We start from the raw sequence: 15,637 nt of genomic DNA, 5'->3' as shown, positions 1-15,637 counted from the left end.
TCCCGCCATCGCTAATGCTGCCACGCTCCCGGTCCCGTTGCCTTGCACCGAGCTCGCCGAGCCGGGTAGAGATGAGCAGAGCCGGGCAGCCGCTCGCAGCCAGCGCAGGCACCCCGCGCCCCGCCGGCATCACCCACGTCCTACAAGCATCACCCCGCGAGGGGCCGTCCCCCGCCCCAGCCCCGGGTGAGGGCATCGGGTCGCTTCACGCAGCCGTGCCCGGTGCCAGCATTCCATGGGACCCCATGAAGGGGACGGGACAGGTGGCAGCAGGGCAGAGGGACGCTGGGCATACGCCCTGACACCGAGAGCTACCCGGGGAGGGACGAGGACGCGCAGCTCAGTACCCCCTGAGCCAGGGGCTGAGCGGCGGGCAGCGGGACGCAGCGAGCAGCCCCGCAGCGCATCCCCGTGCGTTTCGCACCCACCCCTGTCCACGGACTAGCCGCCGCCCTCCCGCTCCCCCGCCCGGCTCCCGGCTCACCGGCAGGACACGGTGAGCTCCACCTTGGTGCCCGGCACGCTGCCGGCCGCCGGCTCCGCCGCCCCCGGAGCCGCCATCCCCGCCCGGGCGCCGCCGATGCTCCGCGCCGCCTCCTCCCGCGCCGCCGAGGAGGCGCGGCCGGGGGCGGGTACGGCACGGGCACGGCGCGGCTCAGCACATCTCGAGCACGACGGCCCTTCCCTGCCGGCAGCGGGGGGACCAACCCGGGCACCAAGGGGTTCGGCTCCTGGGGCTCCACCTGCACGTCCCCCCCGCGATTCCCAGTCAGGGGCAGAAGGGGCTCAGCCCCCAGCCCGCCCCCCCGGGGGCTTCCTCCCGGGTTCGGCTCGGTGTTATTTCGGTGCCAACGCTCGCGGAGAGTGGGCCGGACTATTTATAGTGAGCGGCGCCCCCGGCAGCGCAGCTCCCCCGCGCCGATCCCCGCCCGGCCCCGCTGCCCCCGCCCGCAGCCCAGAGAAGAGGCAGGAGAGGGCACAGCTCGGGTCATTTACTGCAGAGACTCGCCGAAGACCCCGCACCCCCCAGCCCCAGGCAGGGGGGACTGGCGGCAGGCGCTGGGTGCAGCAGGTGCCCGCACCGAGAAGAGGGTCCCAGGACTCTGCTGGGGGACGTGCCAGCCCCAGTTTTCCAGGCAGTGGTCTGGGAACGCCGTGTTCAGAGGGTGCTGCTGCCTCTCAGTCCCACGCCTCGCACGAACTGCTCGAGGAGGCCACCGATGGCCCCTGAGGGGCTGGGGGGCACGGCCTTTAGGCCGATGGTCCGGCTGTAGCTTGCCAGAAAGGCAGAACGCACTTCTTCCAGACGGGACTCACGGTCACTTGCCGACACCAGTCTAGGAGAGAGAAGGGGAGGTCAGTACCTGCAGCCATCCTTCTCCACATCCCAGCTCTCACTCCTGACATAGGGCTGGCAGCAGGACCAAGGCTCTGTCCACAGCGCTGGCAGGTCTGTGGTGCTCAATGCACTGCAGAGGCTCAGCCAGCACCAGCCCCAAAAGGCTCTGTCCACAGAGCTGATGGCAGCTGGTGCCACTGCCTCCTCATCCAACCCAACCCACGGAGCTACTTGCAGCCTCAGTCTCCTGTTCCCCACGGGGTTTCCTCCTTCACACACCCCACTGTCCCATTTCTCCCACCACCATGGTGCTCACAAGGCTGCAGTTCATAAATAAAGTGGTGCTTTGGCCAAGTGGATGCTGGTATCAGCCCCTGCACCAGCTCCCTCTTCTCCTCACACAAATGAAGCCTGTCCACATATGCTGTGCCCGGACAGTCGCTTCCAACCTATTTGCAACCATCCCTCACTTCCACCAGCCCCAGCCTCGTGTGCTTGTGCCAGCACAGACAGCTTTTTGGAAAGGGGGGATGAGAGGGAGCAGACAAGGTGACAAAAGCCCCAAAGAGCACTCCAGCCATAGGAAGAGAAGAGCTGAGTAGCGCTTTACTTCTGCTCCCCAGCCTGGCTGCTCTTGGGAAACAGGAGCAGACTAGGGCATGACTTCCCATGGGACCTGCTCTCCTCTCCTGCAGATCCACACACCTGGTTAGGGGCAGGGGGAAAACAGCAGAAGGAAGGCGAGACTTCAGCTGAGGGAGCAGGGGAAAGCAAGACTGGGGCTCAGAGGCAGCTGTTCCAAGCTCTCCAACCTAAAACAATCCTTGCTGTGGTGCCTCTGCGACATGCCAGTGGTTCCCAGAGAGATTAAGACATTCCTCAAAGGTCACTCCAAGGGCACAGTGCGAACCTTCCCCATAAAAAATTCTCTTTAATCTTCCAGCGCCTGGGCTGGCTATAAATTGGCACAGCTCATTTGAATGGAAGTGTTAACCACCCACAGCCAACAGCTTCGGTCCGGAAACAGCAGCAAGAGGATATGGTGGGAGGCCTATAAACAGCAAGTGATGCCGAGGCAGCCAACCAGGCCGCTGTTTACTGTGTCTGATAATAAAGAGAAGCCAGAGGGCAAAAAAAGGCAACAACATATCTAAACACAGTAGCGATGCTTTTTGGCAACCTAATTAGGACGTGGAACTCGCAAACCTGCTAGCATTTAAAATAAGCTCCATGAAGGCAGGACTTACTTGCACCCGAGTACAGCGATCTCAGATGTCACGCGCAGAGGTAAGCGAGGGCGTGCAGCAGTTAGGTCCCGTGTCTTGTGGCTCTCACACCTCTTTACAGGGCAGATTTTGTATTTGGGTTTTTGGGTTTGTTTCATGGAGTGAGACACTCCAAGGCACAGGGTCAAGCAGCCAGCCACTGCTTCCCACCAAGCCCTACAGACCAGCTGCAGCACTTCACCCTGAACAGTTCACCGCGGAGGCAGGTCGCGCTTCCTTGCCAAATCCACAGCACTCTGCCCCGCTACACTTCCTACAGCCTGCCCGCTCGCCTGCAGCTCGGGGTGCGGGATGAGAGGAGGCTGTCAAAGCCCCAGCTCGAAGTAAGGCCTGACAAGCCCCACACAAGCACAAGAAGTAGGCTGTGAAAAGCATACCTTCATCGAGCTGCTGCCAGTGAAGATGCAAAGTGGGAACTTAAATGGAATTAAAAGAAAAAAATCATACTGTGTCGGGCTGTGAAAAACTGGGATAAAACCACAATGGAGTCCTGAGCAAACAGGGCTGATGCAGAGCAGAGAGAGGGTGGAGGCTCTGGGTTAAGATCAACACAACACCCCTGGGAACTCTTCATCCTTTCAATGCACTGCCTGGTCCCAGCACCTTCAGTTGAGCAGTCCCCAGCCGCCAAGCAACCCACAGCTTTAGTGAATAGCTGAACAGGGCAGATCACCCACAGGAGAAGCACCACCACTGTTCTCCTCCTTTTGAATCCACTGCCCCAAGCAGTCACTTTCCAAACTGCATAAGCCTAAAGCCTATCAAATTTGATTCATGTTTCTCTACTGAATTCCCTATTCTGACGTCAGATCCAGCTCCAAGGGCAGAAACAACTTGCTGGTGATCAGCAGTGACCAAGCACAGCCAGGCTCAGGACACAGTAAAGCAGTCACTATTCAGATGCCCATCCTTGAGTCCCTTCTCCCTTGCCCATCTCCAAACTACTGCAGGAGCAACTCAGTGTGTCCTCAGGAAAGAAGAGCAAATCCTGGCCAGGCCATGTCCGACATTTCTTGCAATGTTTTCATCTGTCAATTCATGGATCTTGTAGCTTCACCCTAACTTGAAGGCAGCTGCTCTGCTCTGTTCAGCAGCACAGCATGCAGCCACATGAGACAGAGAGCCAGGGCAGGCAGCCTGTCTCTCACAGGAGACATGGGTTTTCATGTGGCTTGCACTCTGCCTCCAAAGCACGTACTCATATCTCAGTAAGGGCCTGAGCATCTGGCAGCACAGCTCTTGCATTGCTTGCTAGCAGCAGCCCCTGATCTGCCATTTCAGTTTCTTGATGGAGAGCTTGCAGCCTGAAGGCACAAACCAAGATTCTCTTGTAATAGCAATTAAAGCACATCTCCAGTCTTTCAAGCTTCCAGAGGTGGATTTCTATTTGGGGAGGAACATTTGCCTCCCAGCCATTTCGCATGGCAGGATGTGGCAGGACGCACGGTCTCCGTGGCTCTGCACTGGTCAGGCACAGCACCTGAAAATGATGCTGCACAAGGCCAGACAAAATTTGGGTTACAGAAGGAAAGTCCTTCTCTTACTCCAGCAGGGATCTGACCCCAGTTGGGAGATGTAGGTGAGCAAAATCCAAAAGCAAGAAAATCTGGGTTACCAGTCCTGTCCTGACAAACATGAATCCTCAACCGCACTCAATTATGACCAAATTCAGCATCTTCAAGGAAGAGAGAAAAACCTCTTCTTCCTACAGAAAGCAAAGTGCTCCCCCATCATTAGGCAGAAAAAGTGCCATTTTCTTTCTGTGTTCAGCATAAGCAAAGAGTGCTGAGGGACTGAGTTTGTGCATAGAAAACACAAGGCAGAGAAGATGGAACAGTTTGTTATGGGCTCCCAGGCTTCTCCGAAAGTGCCAGAGTGATAAAGTTGCAGTGCTCGCAGGCAGCCAAGAGACCCAAGGAGAGATCCTGCATTTGAGACACTTACAGGCAAGTGCTAGAGAACTCATCCGGGAAGCTGCAAGGGAGAGAGGCGTCTGTGTTCAGGATTGCCTGCTCCCGAATACTGCCACACCCTGTCACCATCTGCCAGCTGCCAAAGTCTGTGGAAACGGAAGATCCGGGCAGAGAATGGTCCGCTGATCTGGGGCAGAGAGAGAGGGAGATGGCTCGATCAGTCAGATCATTCAGCCACATGCTTTTTGCTGGCGCTAGTGCCAGGGACCTGCCGGGCAGACGGCCAGCAGCGCCTGTGCCAGCACTGTTGACACTCAGGGACCACGGTGCAACATGCAGCTCTGGCTGGGCCCCAGACCCAGCCTTTCCTTTGAAAGCGAAGGGAGAGCCAAGCTGGCTGGGGCCAACAAAGCAGCAGGAGCACACTGAGAGCTGGACAGGAGAGAGCCAGCATGAAGCAGATGGCCATGCAGAACTGAGAAACCCATTAGAGAGATGGAACAGCACATCCTGCCCTGAAACCTTCACAGATGTGAAAGTTGTGCTGTACAAAGGACATTCCCCTGTTGCTTGTTGTAGCTGTTAGCACATCCCAGGGCAGCAGGGCAAATCAAGGCTGTGACTTGGTTAGTGCTGGGAAATACTTAGAGATCATTGTCCTGGCAGCAGTTAGAAAGCAGATCACTCCTGAGCCATTACCACCAGATCTGAACAGAGCCAGTGCTCAAGGCGTACCCAGAACACCTACCCCCAGCACCTGAACGTCTCTTCATTTCTGTGTTAAAGAAAGGGCTGTGCCAAAAATCAGGTGACAAAACATCTTTAGGACAGGCTAAATAGCTGAGGAAGGATAATTGTTTGATGTATGCAACCTCCCACCAGGAAAGAAAGAAGCATGAAACATGGTTAAGTGAATCTGAGGAGTCCCTCCAAAATCTCAGAGAAGAGGGCACAATCACTTGAGACAAACCCACAGCTCTTGGCTTCCAAGGGAGCAAGCAATTACTGTGCCTTGCTGCACAGCAGAGTGTACATAGCTGGAAGCACAGCCTGTGGCAGAGCTGCTCAATTACACACTACCAAGATCTTCTGGATAATTTATCTGAGTTCTGCTGGGCAGAGAGCAGTGCTCCAGCTCCAGCTCTGCTGGGCCAGGTACTTGCACGCTGTCTTCACAGCTAAGAATAGCAGTGGCGCACTGCAGCTGCTCCCCAAGGGACCAGGAGAACAGCCAGAAAGACAGGCTCTCCCACAGCAAGAAGGACCTGAGCTAGACTGGAAGGCAAGAGTGGGACAAGATGCACAGCAGGAAACATATCTGCAATCTCAATCTAATTCCAGGACTGCCATTTAATTAGTCTGATCAATACAGCCAAGGTTGAGCAGTGGGAAGTGTGGTCCTGAGCTGGCTGTGCAAGCACAGAAGGGGAGTCACACAATTCCCTGTATATCAGCTTCTCATCACAGCTGCAGTTTGGGGGTAATATCCCTGTCTAGCAGTTCAGGCTCCTAAAGGGCATGACAGCAGAAATCAGGAAGAGCAGAGCTTCACCTGTCTCACACAGACCTTGTTCTTTGGCTGCTCAGTGAACTATGTGAGGGTCAGAGTACTGGGAGAACCCCATCTTGCAAAATGGTGCTTTTCCTGGGGCATGTACTGCCAAAGTAAAAATGAGGGTACTTCGCTGAAAGCAAAAGTGCAGCATATACTGTTAGAGAGACCTTCAGGAGATCAGACAGGGATAACTTTCCCTGGAAAGCAAGGAATTTGTAAGGGAAGGGGGAGCAGCTGTTGAGTGACATCTACTTCTCTCCGTGCCTTTGGAAGATAAAGTGGAGGAAGTCAGTGTGAAGGAGAGCAGGCAGAGTGTTTGGGCCCAGAGCACGATACCATGATGGAAGCACAGTGGGAACAGTGCAGGATGCCAGGGAGAAGCATGGAGGAATACTGCTTCAGTGCAGAGTGAAGAGGAATATGTCACCTCCCTGAGAGCACAGCACAGCCAGACAGGAAAAACAGGAGTGTCACACACGGTGACAAGAAACTGAGCTAAAGGGGTAAAGAGATCTGTAGGCAATGGGCTCAGGCTGAAAGCCAGAAAAAGCAATGAGTTGCTGAACAGAGGACAGGTTTGTGGCCAGTTAGAAACAAACGTTTTGGAGAGGGCAAGCGTGAATGGCAGAGGAGGGCCTGGACTATAGTAGGATCTCCAGGTGAAGGTACAAAGAACTGAGCAGAGTTCTGCAGCTCCTGCAAAGGGAGAGGAGTATCTGGAGCCTGCCCAGGAGACTCTGCCCACATGGCAAGCCACGATCCAGGGCACCAGGGATAGCAAAAATGTCCCTCTGCCCAATATCATCAACCACACCAGTCAGATAAGTCTGTGCTAAAGAAGGTGAACAGAAAATTGTTTTCTGCTTTGGGTGTGCGGCCTCAGCTTCCAGTTGCTGGTCACCTTCCATGCTTGTCAGCTAAGATTAGACTGATCTTACACCACCTCTTGGATCAAGTCATCTCTTGAATCCTGCCATGTACAGGCAGATAAAAGCACTGTGTATCTCCTGCAAGACTGACTCAGTGACTCTCTAGTCCTCCAGGCCTTCCTGGGGTCCCCAACCCTGTCAAGCAGCTGTGCAAACTTAGTAAGGTTTCACCTAACCCAACAACACTGTGGTCTAGGAGTTCAAGGCAGTAAATTCCGAGTCTTGCCTCCAGGCAGCAGAACAAACACTTGTCGAGTAATTGAATAAACTGATTGACTCTGCAAAGAGTCTAGGTTGTTTCTTTCCTGGCCCAGAGATCTGAGCCTGGTCAGCAGAGCTAAGATATTGTGGCAGACCTTCCCCTCTATCCCCAAAGCCTTCTTAAGGAGGCTCCTGAGGAAGTGTCACAATCAACAAGCATCTTGAGCAGCCTCAAGAGACAGCAGGGGCCAAGCCTGTGAAGACACAGCATGGGAAATTTTGTGTTTGCACTGCAACAGCAGCAGAGCTTCTTAAAAGTTGAGCTTGGCTTGAGACCCAAGACCAGATGTCTGGGGTGACTGCACGCCGATGCAATCCAGTCAATGCTAGAGGTGAAAGTCTTCCTGGAATTTCTACCTTGAATACTTCTTGTAAAGTCTTACTGCAGAGGCCCCAAAAGAGCTTCAGTGAGGCCCTTGGAACAAGCTGGAACTGCTGGGACACCAGAACCAGTTCCCAAGTCTTTAGGAACAGCATGCCTGCCAGATGTCTGGGGTGACTGCACGCCGATGCAATCCAGTCAATGCTAGAGGTGAAAGTCTTCCTGGAATTTCTACCTTGAATACTTCTTGTAAAGTCTTACTGCAGAGGCCCCAAAAGAGCTTCAGTGAGGCCCTTGGAACAAGCTGGAACTGCTGGGACACCAGAACCAGTTCCCAAGTCTTTAGGAACAGCATGCCTGCACCACATGCCAGCCATGCCAGAGGCTGGCTAGGAGTGAGGGCAGCACCGAGTCCTGGGAAGCAGCTGGACAATGACAGCAAAGCTGACATGGTTAGAGATGAGATACAGCCAGTCTTCAAGTTGCTGTCTCTGCCACAGACATCTAATGGCAGACAGAAAAAGAATCAAAGTGATCTTCACACACCCACCTCTTCAGGCCCACGAGTGGGAAGAAACTCCCTCAAAAGTGCAAGATTAACTAAATTAGATTAGCAAAACAGAGATGAGCTGCAAGCTGTTCCTTCACACAAGGAGGGACCTCTTGCAGGCCATAAACTGGCAGCTCCTAACCTGGAATGGTTCCTTTTAATTAGGTCAGTGCTTCCCATGCAACATGCTGCACAAGACAGTATTTCAGAGCACATGGACACTCACTTGCCTGCCAGAGAAGAGCCAATATTGGAGGCAGAGCAACAGTCAGGGATCCTTCCCTTTCTTAATATGTAACTGAGATGAGAGCCGAGTGCCAACAGCTAGGCTCCCGTCCTGCCCTGTGCTGCCCCCGCTCACCTGACGTATTTCCACACACCTAGGACTATTTGGGAAGCAGCTCATTTGCCAGCATATGCTCTGTGCCTCAAACTGAAGCATTAAGTAGGTTCTGTATGTGCAGGCAGACTCTGGCAACCTGGAGTAAAGGGCGGCCCTTCCCACCTTTGCGTGGGAAATGTTGGCAAGGAGTATGGCACTCTGCCAAGAACTGGGAGCCCTGGCTGAATTCCAGGCAGTTATCTACAGGCTGGGATAGTGCCCGAGCAGCCCCTTCTCTGTGAGCACCATTTCTGATTGCAGCACATAGTCATGGGCCAGCCAGCAAGCCCATTTTGTGGCATGGTCGTGCAATAATTCCAGAAAACAATCCTGTAAACAATTCCTCTCCTGCTGTGGTCACTACCCCGAGTTGTCATACCGCAGATACACCTTCTGAGCGAGGTGGCTGTAAGGAGCAAGACACACAGTGCACGCAGTCTTCTCACTACCTACAAAACAGCCAAAGCCAAGGGGCAGCAGCTCCTCTGTCCCACTCTGCTCTCACTGTGCTCCCTCCAGACCCACAGCTGAGCCATCTGCAGCCTTAATAAGTAAAATAAGGGAGTTCTCTGTGACTGCTGGTCAAAGCAGATCCTCCACAATTTAACTCCTCCAGATCTTGACTCTCTAGATCACAGTACTTTGGGTTTTGTTTAACTGACTTAGCAAAAGCACATTCAACCAAAGATTATCCAGCTGCTAATCCACATTAGTGCTATGTAGACACATGATAAAACCCTGACACAGATACAGAATTTTTCTGCAGTGTCATGGGACGCTTAAGACTGCTAGTGTCAAATGCAAATACAGGAAAAGGTTTGCAAACTGCAACCCCCTCACATGCAGGGGGTTCAATTTGAGGCACAGTGACTGCCATAGAGCTCTCTGTAGAACAAGCAGCACATCTTGTCCTACTCTGCAAATAGTCTATGCAGTATTCTCCTGTGTGTTTGTCCTCCACAGATGTGCTCTTACCAACGTGTTGGAATAAGATAGAAAGACTGACAGGAATTGCTTTTGTACTGCTTTGCCTAACAGGAACCATCCTGGGATCTACAGGTACCCAGGACCTCTGGATCAGAGCAAGATTCACAAGATGGGCTGGTAATGTGACAGCAGCAGCCTGTTGACATTGCCTGGCCAGGAGAGGGGTTTGGCTTCTAATGTCTGACTGGGTATTTTTATGTCCTTCTTTTAGGACAGCTCAGTTCCCCTCCCAGGCCCTGCTCACGTCTCTTGCTGACTTGCCCTCCTGTTCACTCCAGAGCTCCCCTGACTGCCAGCACTTGGACTGGGCTGTTGACCTGAACTACCTGAAGGATACCTGCTGGCATTGCACAAGCAACCATTTTAACCACTGCAGCAGCAGTTGAGGAAAGTGTTTTGTTGCTATGGCCACGCAAACAGAGGATTATGAAGTCAAGTACAGCGGTTTCTTCATCTCAAGAGCCTTGGGTGTTGACCTGCCAGCAGCACTGCAGGAATAAAGGTATTTTTGGCATCCTGATCAGTCTCTGTGCTCCTGCTTATCCATCTTAGTACCACAATTTTTCAGGAGGTGAAGAGAAAATTTACCTCTTCCTTCTACCACAGATACAGTTCTCCACCCAAAATGGGACCCATTGTTTCCTTCAGGGCAGAAAATGGTGGCTGAAGGTACTGTGTTATCTACCAGACCAAAAACTACCACAGTTGAAACAGGCCAAGTGGAATGTCAAAACCTCTTTCTGGAAAAAACACACCACGCTTAGAACCCAGAAATTGCAACCCATGACAGTGTCTGATAAGGGAACCCTAACCCTCGCTATGGCGCTCTTCTGCCTACTCTTGTTTCTCCTCTTTGCTCTTGCAGAGCAGTCTGGCCGAAGCATTACAAGCTGCTTCTTCCCAAGCATTGCAGCAAGCTTGCTACCAGCAAGCACTGAACAGCCTGTCAGGCCTTGGGAATGGCATGGGACCACACACAGGAATTGTGGCGCTACCATTGTGAACAAAGCAGCTCCCAAGACAAGCTGTTTTCTTTCCAGTATTTTCTTCTCTTCTTGGGAAATTCTTTTCATCTTACAGAGAATGCAGAGGTGGGCCCCAACAACAACTCAAACCCCTTCTATTGATGTCTTTCCCTGGGGAGAACAGTTAGCATCATTTATGAAAACTGTCAGACACTGGAGTTTTTCTCTGGAATTAAGAGAAACTTGTTAAGAAAGTCTTATAAATTTTCAATGCTTTACTTGTTTGTCATTTTATTTTCCATATGATGAGAGAGTACTCAGATTTGGCTAGTGGCTGTTTCAGAAACACTAGAAAAAGACTCATCGGAAAACCTGCAGAGACTACACAAGCATTTGATGCTCTTAACAGCAACCTCTTATCTCAGAGTCTCTTTATTCCATGTTGCCCTAACCACATAGTGTTTGCTCCACAGGCTCTGTTCTTTTTTCCCTAGCCCAGCTCCCCAGTCAACTCTGCCCTATTGCAGTGTCATGCTCCAGAAGGGTGCCTCTGTTATGGCGTGAGATTAGGCTCAGGTCCAGGGTCCCCATGCCCCAGCAGGAACACACAGCCTTCCGGGCAGAATCCTTTGTGCTGGCACAGTGCTCGCAGCTTGCTCCCAGCAGATTCCTACCTCTGCTTGCTACCAGCACCCAGTTTTTTTTCCAACCAATCATCAGGAGGGTCAGCAGGTGAAAAGGGGGACAGTATAGATGCAGAGTGAGGTCTGCTTGATTTGAAAAGCTTCCTTTCCCAAACACCACGGCCATTTCAAAACCTGGTGGACGCGTCAGACAGAGAAAATGCGGTGAGCTGCATGCATGCAAGATGCAGAGATGTCAGAGCTCAGAGTTGAGGCATGCGCTGAGGACAGGCAGAACAGACAGCTGGCTGTTATCAGTACAGTTCCTTGCTCCTCTAGGGGCTGAGGCAGGAGTGTCTGTGTTTAATGGCCAGCACTTCAGACAAGGTCAGACTAGAGAGGAACAGGCCTCCCGAGGTTTGTCCACAGATACAAACACAGGTGCTCCAGTGTTTCCAGAGCTACACAAGTGTAGCCCTGCACTCCCTTTACCAGACACTCATTTTGCTGAGAAATGCTCTGCTCCATCCCATCTCACCTGGATCTGGGCACTTCTAGTGGGCTGCTTCCAATCCTCAGGAAGTTATCAGAATGGGTTGATGAGGAGGAGCTGGAGGACTTAACTTCAACCATTCCTGTGGAAGACAGCCTGTCTTCAGACTGCTGTGCCCTGCTCCAGAGCACGGCTTGCGGTGATGATGCACAGCTCTTCCTCCTGTAGGACAGAGGACGTGGGTGAGAAAGCTGACTTTTCTATGTACTCCAACTAGGAAGCCTTTCCACCACAGGATGGATTTTAGCCCAGCAGCTACAAGCTCTTGTTTCCACTGAACCCGCCCTCCTCCCTCCCAAGGAGTCATGAGTCACGGCTAACTGCTCAGTGAGGGGGGTACACTGAGCTCAACCCATCTTAGCCCATTCTTTTATAGATCACCATCCACGTGACCTGGAAATCAGAGACGGGAGAATACATCAGCCCACACACACACAGTGATTGCTTTGTTTAGTCTAGCAGCAAAAATGCCTTGAGCAAGGGGCCTCCCAGCGGGGAAAGACCATTTCAATCTGCTCAAACTCCACAGTGCGTAACAGCCCAGGTGGGCGTTTGTGTGCACCGAGGGCAACAGGGACACACCACCAGTGTTATTTTCCCTTTTAGCAATTCCCTTTGGGCACCACTGACCACACTTCTGACCACGTGCTTACAGCTGACAGTCACTCCAGATGTAGGTACACTTCAGTTTTCTCTCTGTCTATGCTGACAGCCCAAACTGCTTTGGCTTCTTTCCTAGCCAGCACATTCAGACTCAGTCATGATTCACTGTCCATTGCTGCATCAGGCCTTAGCTCACAGTACCATCCAACTACATGCTGAACAGGCACACATTTGGGACTAATTCACATCACTGCTGCTCCACGTTCAGAAGATTTTCCTTCTTATGTCAGTTGTTTAGTTTTGTTTTTTTCCCCTAGAAGAGTCCCAAGAATTTCCTCCCCTCCCAAGACCACTGAACCGGACAAAGACCTCCCTATGTACAAAAGTAAAAAAGAAAAATTCTAAAGCAAACAAACTCAAGGCAAAAAGATGTTATTCCCCCTAAAACGTGGAAGGGCATCTCAGCTTTGAGATCTCAAGCACTGTCAGCGAGTGCAGCTAAAGACAGGCTTATTGTACAGTGGAAACCGCGATATCCTCTCTTCATTTCTTGAAGGGTGTCCACCCTCAAACATCACACCACAGCCTCTCTTAAGCATTATTCATCTCATGTTATCATAGCTGCCAACATCTCCAAGTACAGCCTGCAGAAACAGGTTTGAACAGCTAAAAATCAAATGCCTCTCCCTGCACAGAGACTGTGAGGCCACCTGTTTTCAGGGCAACACAACAAAGTACATCCCCTCCTCTCCCTTGTAGCAAGCCCTACGTATTCTCCAGACTACAGAGCCAGAACAGCTTGCAGTAAAACATCCATGATCAGTCCCTTCGCTGAGCACTCATGGCAAGGCTCACAATCTTCCCCTTTCCCAAGCTCATGCCCCCCAGCACAGCCCAAATCATCCCTGTGGAGCAGCTGCTAGCCCAATACAGCCTGATGTCTTCCACAGAAATAAAAGCAAACCAGAGTTAGGAAACATGTTACAAAATCCAGCCCTGATCCACACAAGTGCAGCTGATCTCCTCCAGCATGCCCTGGTCACTTCACATCTTGTGAAAAGCACACAAGTTCTGTGCAGCAGAATCAAGTCTGTATGTCCTGAGCACTCAGAGCAACATAAATGCTTCCAGGTCACTACCCTGAAGGCCTGCAAGTGGAAAGTTGTTCTCTACTTGATGCAGTAGTTTTGATGTGGATAGGTAGGCTCTGTGTGTTAGAGGACTCCGTGTTGCTCACTTGGCAAACAGTTTGGGACTCTCCATCTCCATTTTGTGATTCTGAAGGGATATTCTCCCTTCCCTTCTCAGCACTTTAAATTGAATATACAATGTACTTTAGAAAGGCTGCTGCCACTAGCATGGCTGCAAGCTCAGTCCCAGAGGACTTCAAATGCCTCCAGCACAACCCAGATTTAATTTAAAATAATTGCAATATAAAATAGCCTCTTCACATGTGCTGAGGGAGAGGAGAGAAAAATTAAACTGAGAGGGGCAACCCTACAGCAAGGCTCTGAAATCCCCAAACAGCACCAGAAACTCCACAAGCAAGTAAAACACCTGTCCCAGAGTAGCAGAGTTGCCAGGCACCTTCCCCACTTCCAGACAGCCAGCTGCATCCCAGGCAAATTCTATGTGACCCTCTATCAAGAGGCACTACTGAAAATTCTGTATTCTCCCCTGGAAGTGTTTCTAAGCAGTGCTGCAGGCAGGAACCTGCTTTCAGCTCACACCTCATGCTGGTAGAGGGGCTAAAATTTAGAGGGGATTCTTGGCCACCTAGCCCAACTCCCACTAACTGCAGACGCTCCCCCTGTATAATGTCTTTCATAAACTCTGATTAGGCTTCATTTTAGGGCAGCTGAACCATCTCTACTTTTCCCTGGGGAGGCTGCTGTCAAATGTAATTTTTCTGATAGTTTGGAACTATCTTTTAAAAGTAATGAAATCCTTTGTGGATGAAGTTTAACAGTGAAACTGGTGAAAATGAAACAAATGTGCTTTACTCTCGTCTGTGTACAAACTCAGAAGCATCCCTGCAGAAGCCTGACAGCCTTTTAACATGGGGTGGCCTCCAGTTTTTGGTGCAGAAGCTCTGGAGTACAAACTGCAGCAAAGCTTCTGACAGCCAAATTCCTCCCCCCACTGTCAGGAATCCATGCTACAGAGAGCAGACCTGGAGGGCAAGACACTTCAGAAATATTTTTCTATCAGGCTCAGAGCCTGCCCCTTTTGTTCAGCCCACTGAGTGGTTATCTCCTCACCATGCTGCTTGAGCCTGTGCTCCTGCTGGCATCAGCTCCACTGCTTCATAGGTAAAGCTCCCAGTTGCTCCAGGGGAACTTTCCATCCCTAGGGAGAAGTCACTGCTCAGGCTTGTGGTGCTGCCTCGGTCTTTCTGCTCTAGAGAAAAGAAAACAGAGCTACCTGAAGACCAGCTTGGTCTCACTCACTTTCTCTCCCTTTAAGCAATACACTTCCCTGTGCCCTGTTCTTGTGAGGCCCCAAAGACAGCACACCCATTTGGGGTCATCCTGAAGCTGGGAACCCAAGCTCACAAGCAATGAACCATTACCAGCACCCACAGGCACTGATGCTTGACAGCAGCACTCACTGAGCATGCAGATCTCTTCCAGGGTGAAGCCAGGTGGCAAACTCTTCCTTCTGGGGAAGGAAAGACAAAGTTACCTCAGGCACACTTCAGGGCTGTGTGAAGGCTGGCCATAGCCAGGTCTCTGTCACACACAGCAGATCAGAGCAGTGGGGAATTAGCTATACAGGGGCAGAGGAGAGGGGATGGGCCAGTGTGCACTGTCTGAGTCCTAACAGTCCCAACCCAAACCTCCTATGCTTTGAGAAGGTGGCAACAGGCAACACTGCACATAATGTACTTATTCAGAGCATCCAAGGCGGGCTTTGCCTCCTTCTGTCCCTCCTGAAATAATAAGGGTTTATGCTGGGCAGTCTGTTAAAAACCAGCCACCCCCTCTGTTCCCACCAGTGCCTGATGGAGCTTGCTGTGCAGCCTGCTTGAGCCAGAGCACACATCTCTGGGTTCATCCGTGCTAAAGCATCCACGGACAGTCATTAAGCAGAGAGCACATTTCAGCATGGACAGTTTTTCAGAGCACAACGTGGCACCTCACAAGCCTCGGCCCCGTTTTGCAGCCTTCAGAGTGCAGAATAAATTAAAGAAAACTGGGCCAGGACACCAGGGCTTCCATCTCCCCAAAGAAGCAGCACTAACAAGCTCCCTGGCTCTGTAGCCCATGCAGCAGCAAGCACAGGCTCCTTACCTCTGTGACTTCAGAGCAGAGAACTCCTCAGAGGTGATGTGCTTCAGAAAATTGAAGCAGAAAAAGAAAATCTGAG

At 51.8% G+C, this 15,637-nt stretch overlaps 2 protein-coding genes across 5 annotated transcripts in view; both read right to left on the bottom strand.

The window, feature by feature from the left end:
* Positions 1-847, bottom strand: part of CPNE9 (copine family member 9) — a 6,678-nt gene extending 5,831 nt beyond the window's left edge. For 2 of the 3 annotated variants that reach the window (XR_001861437.1, XM_017732565.1), the window contains exon 1: positions 485-847. Coding sequence is in view for 2 of the 3 variants with exons in the window: in XM_017732565.1 (XP_017588054.1) it covers positions 485-561 (77 nt within the window). In the remaining variant the exon portion in view is untranslated. The remainder of the gene's footprint in view (positions 1-484) is intronic. The other variant, XM_008632360.2, reaches the window with a different exon arrangement.
* Positions 848-974: 127 nt separating this feature from the next.
* Positions 975-15,637, bottom strand: part of MTMR14 (myotubularin related protein 14) — a 28,898-nt gene continuing 14,235 nt past the window's right edge. Inside the window, exons 12-17 of one of the 2 annotated variants that reach the window (XM_017732566.1) lie at positions 15,562-15,632; positions 14,880-14,929; positions 14,530-14,668; positions 11,651-11,827; positions 4,570-4,725; positions 975-1,337 (exon numbers count right to left, since the gene is read on the bottom strand). In XM_017732566.1, coding sequence (XP_017588055.1) covers positions 1,160-1,337; positions 4,570-4,725; positions 11,651-11,827; positions 14,530-14,668; positions 14,880-14,929; positions 15,562-15,632 — 771 coding nt within the window. In that variant the 3' untranslated portion in view covers positions 975-1,159. The remainder of the gene's footprint in view (positions 1,338-4,569; positions 4,726-11,650; positions 11,828-14,529; positions 14,669-14,879; positions 14,930-15,561; positions 15,633-15,637) is intronic. The other variant, XM_017732567.1, reaches the window with a different exon arrangement.

Source organism: Corvus brachyrhynchos, unplaced genomic scaffold, assembly GCF_000691975.1.
Source record: "Corvus brachyrhynchos isolate BGI_N302 unplaced genomic scaffold, ASM69197v1 scaffold4, whole genome shotgun sequence".
Taxonomy (NCBI): Eukaryota; Metazoa; Chordata; class Aves; order Passeriformes; family Corvidae; genus Corvus; species Corvus brachyrhynchos.
The sequence above is the reverse complement of the archived record's forward strand: the minus strand, read 5'-3'. Positions and strand labels throughout refer to the sequence as shown.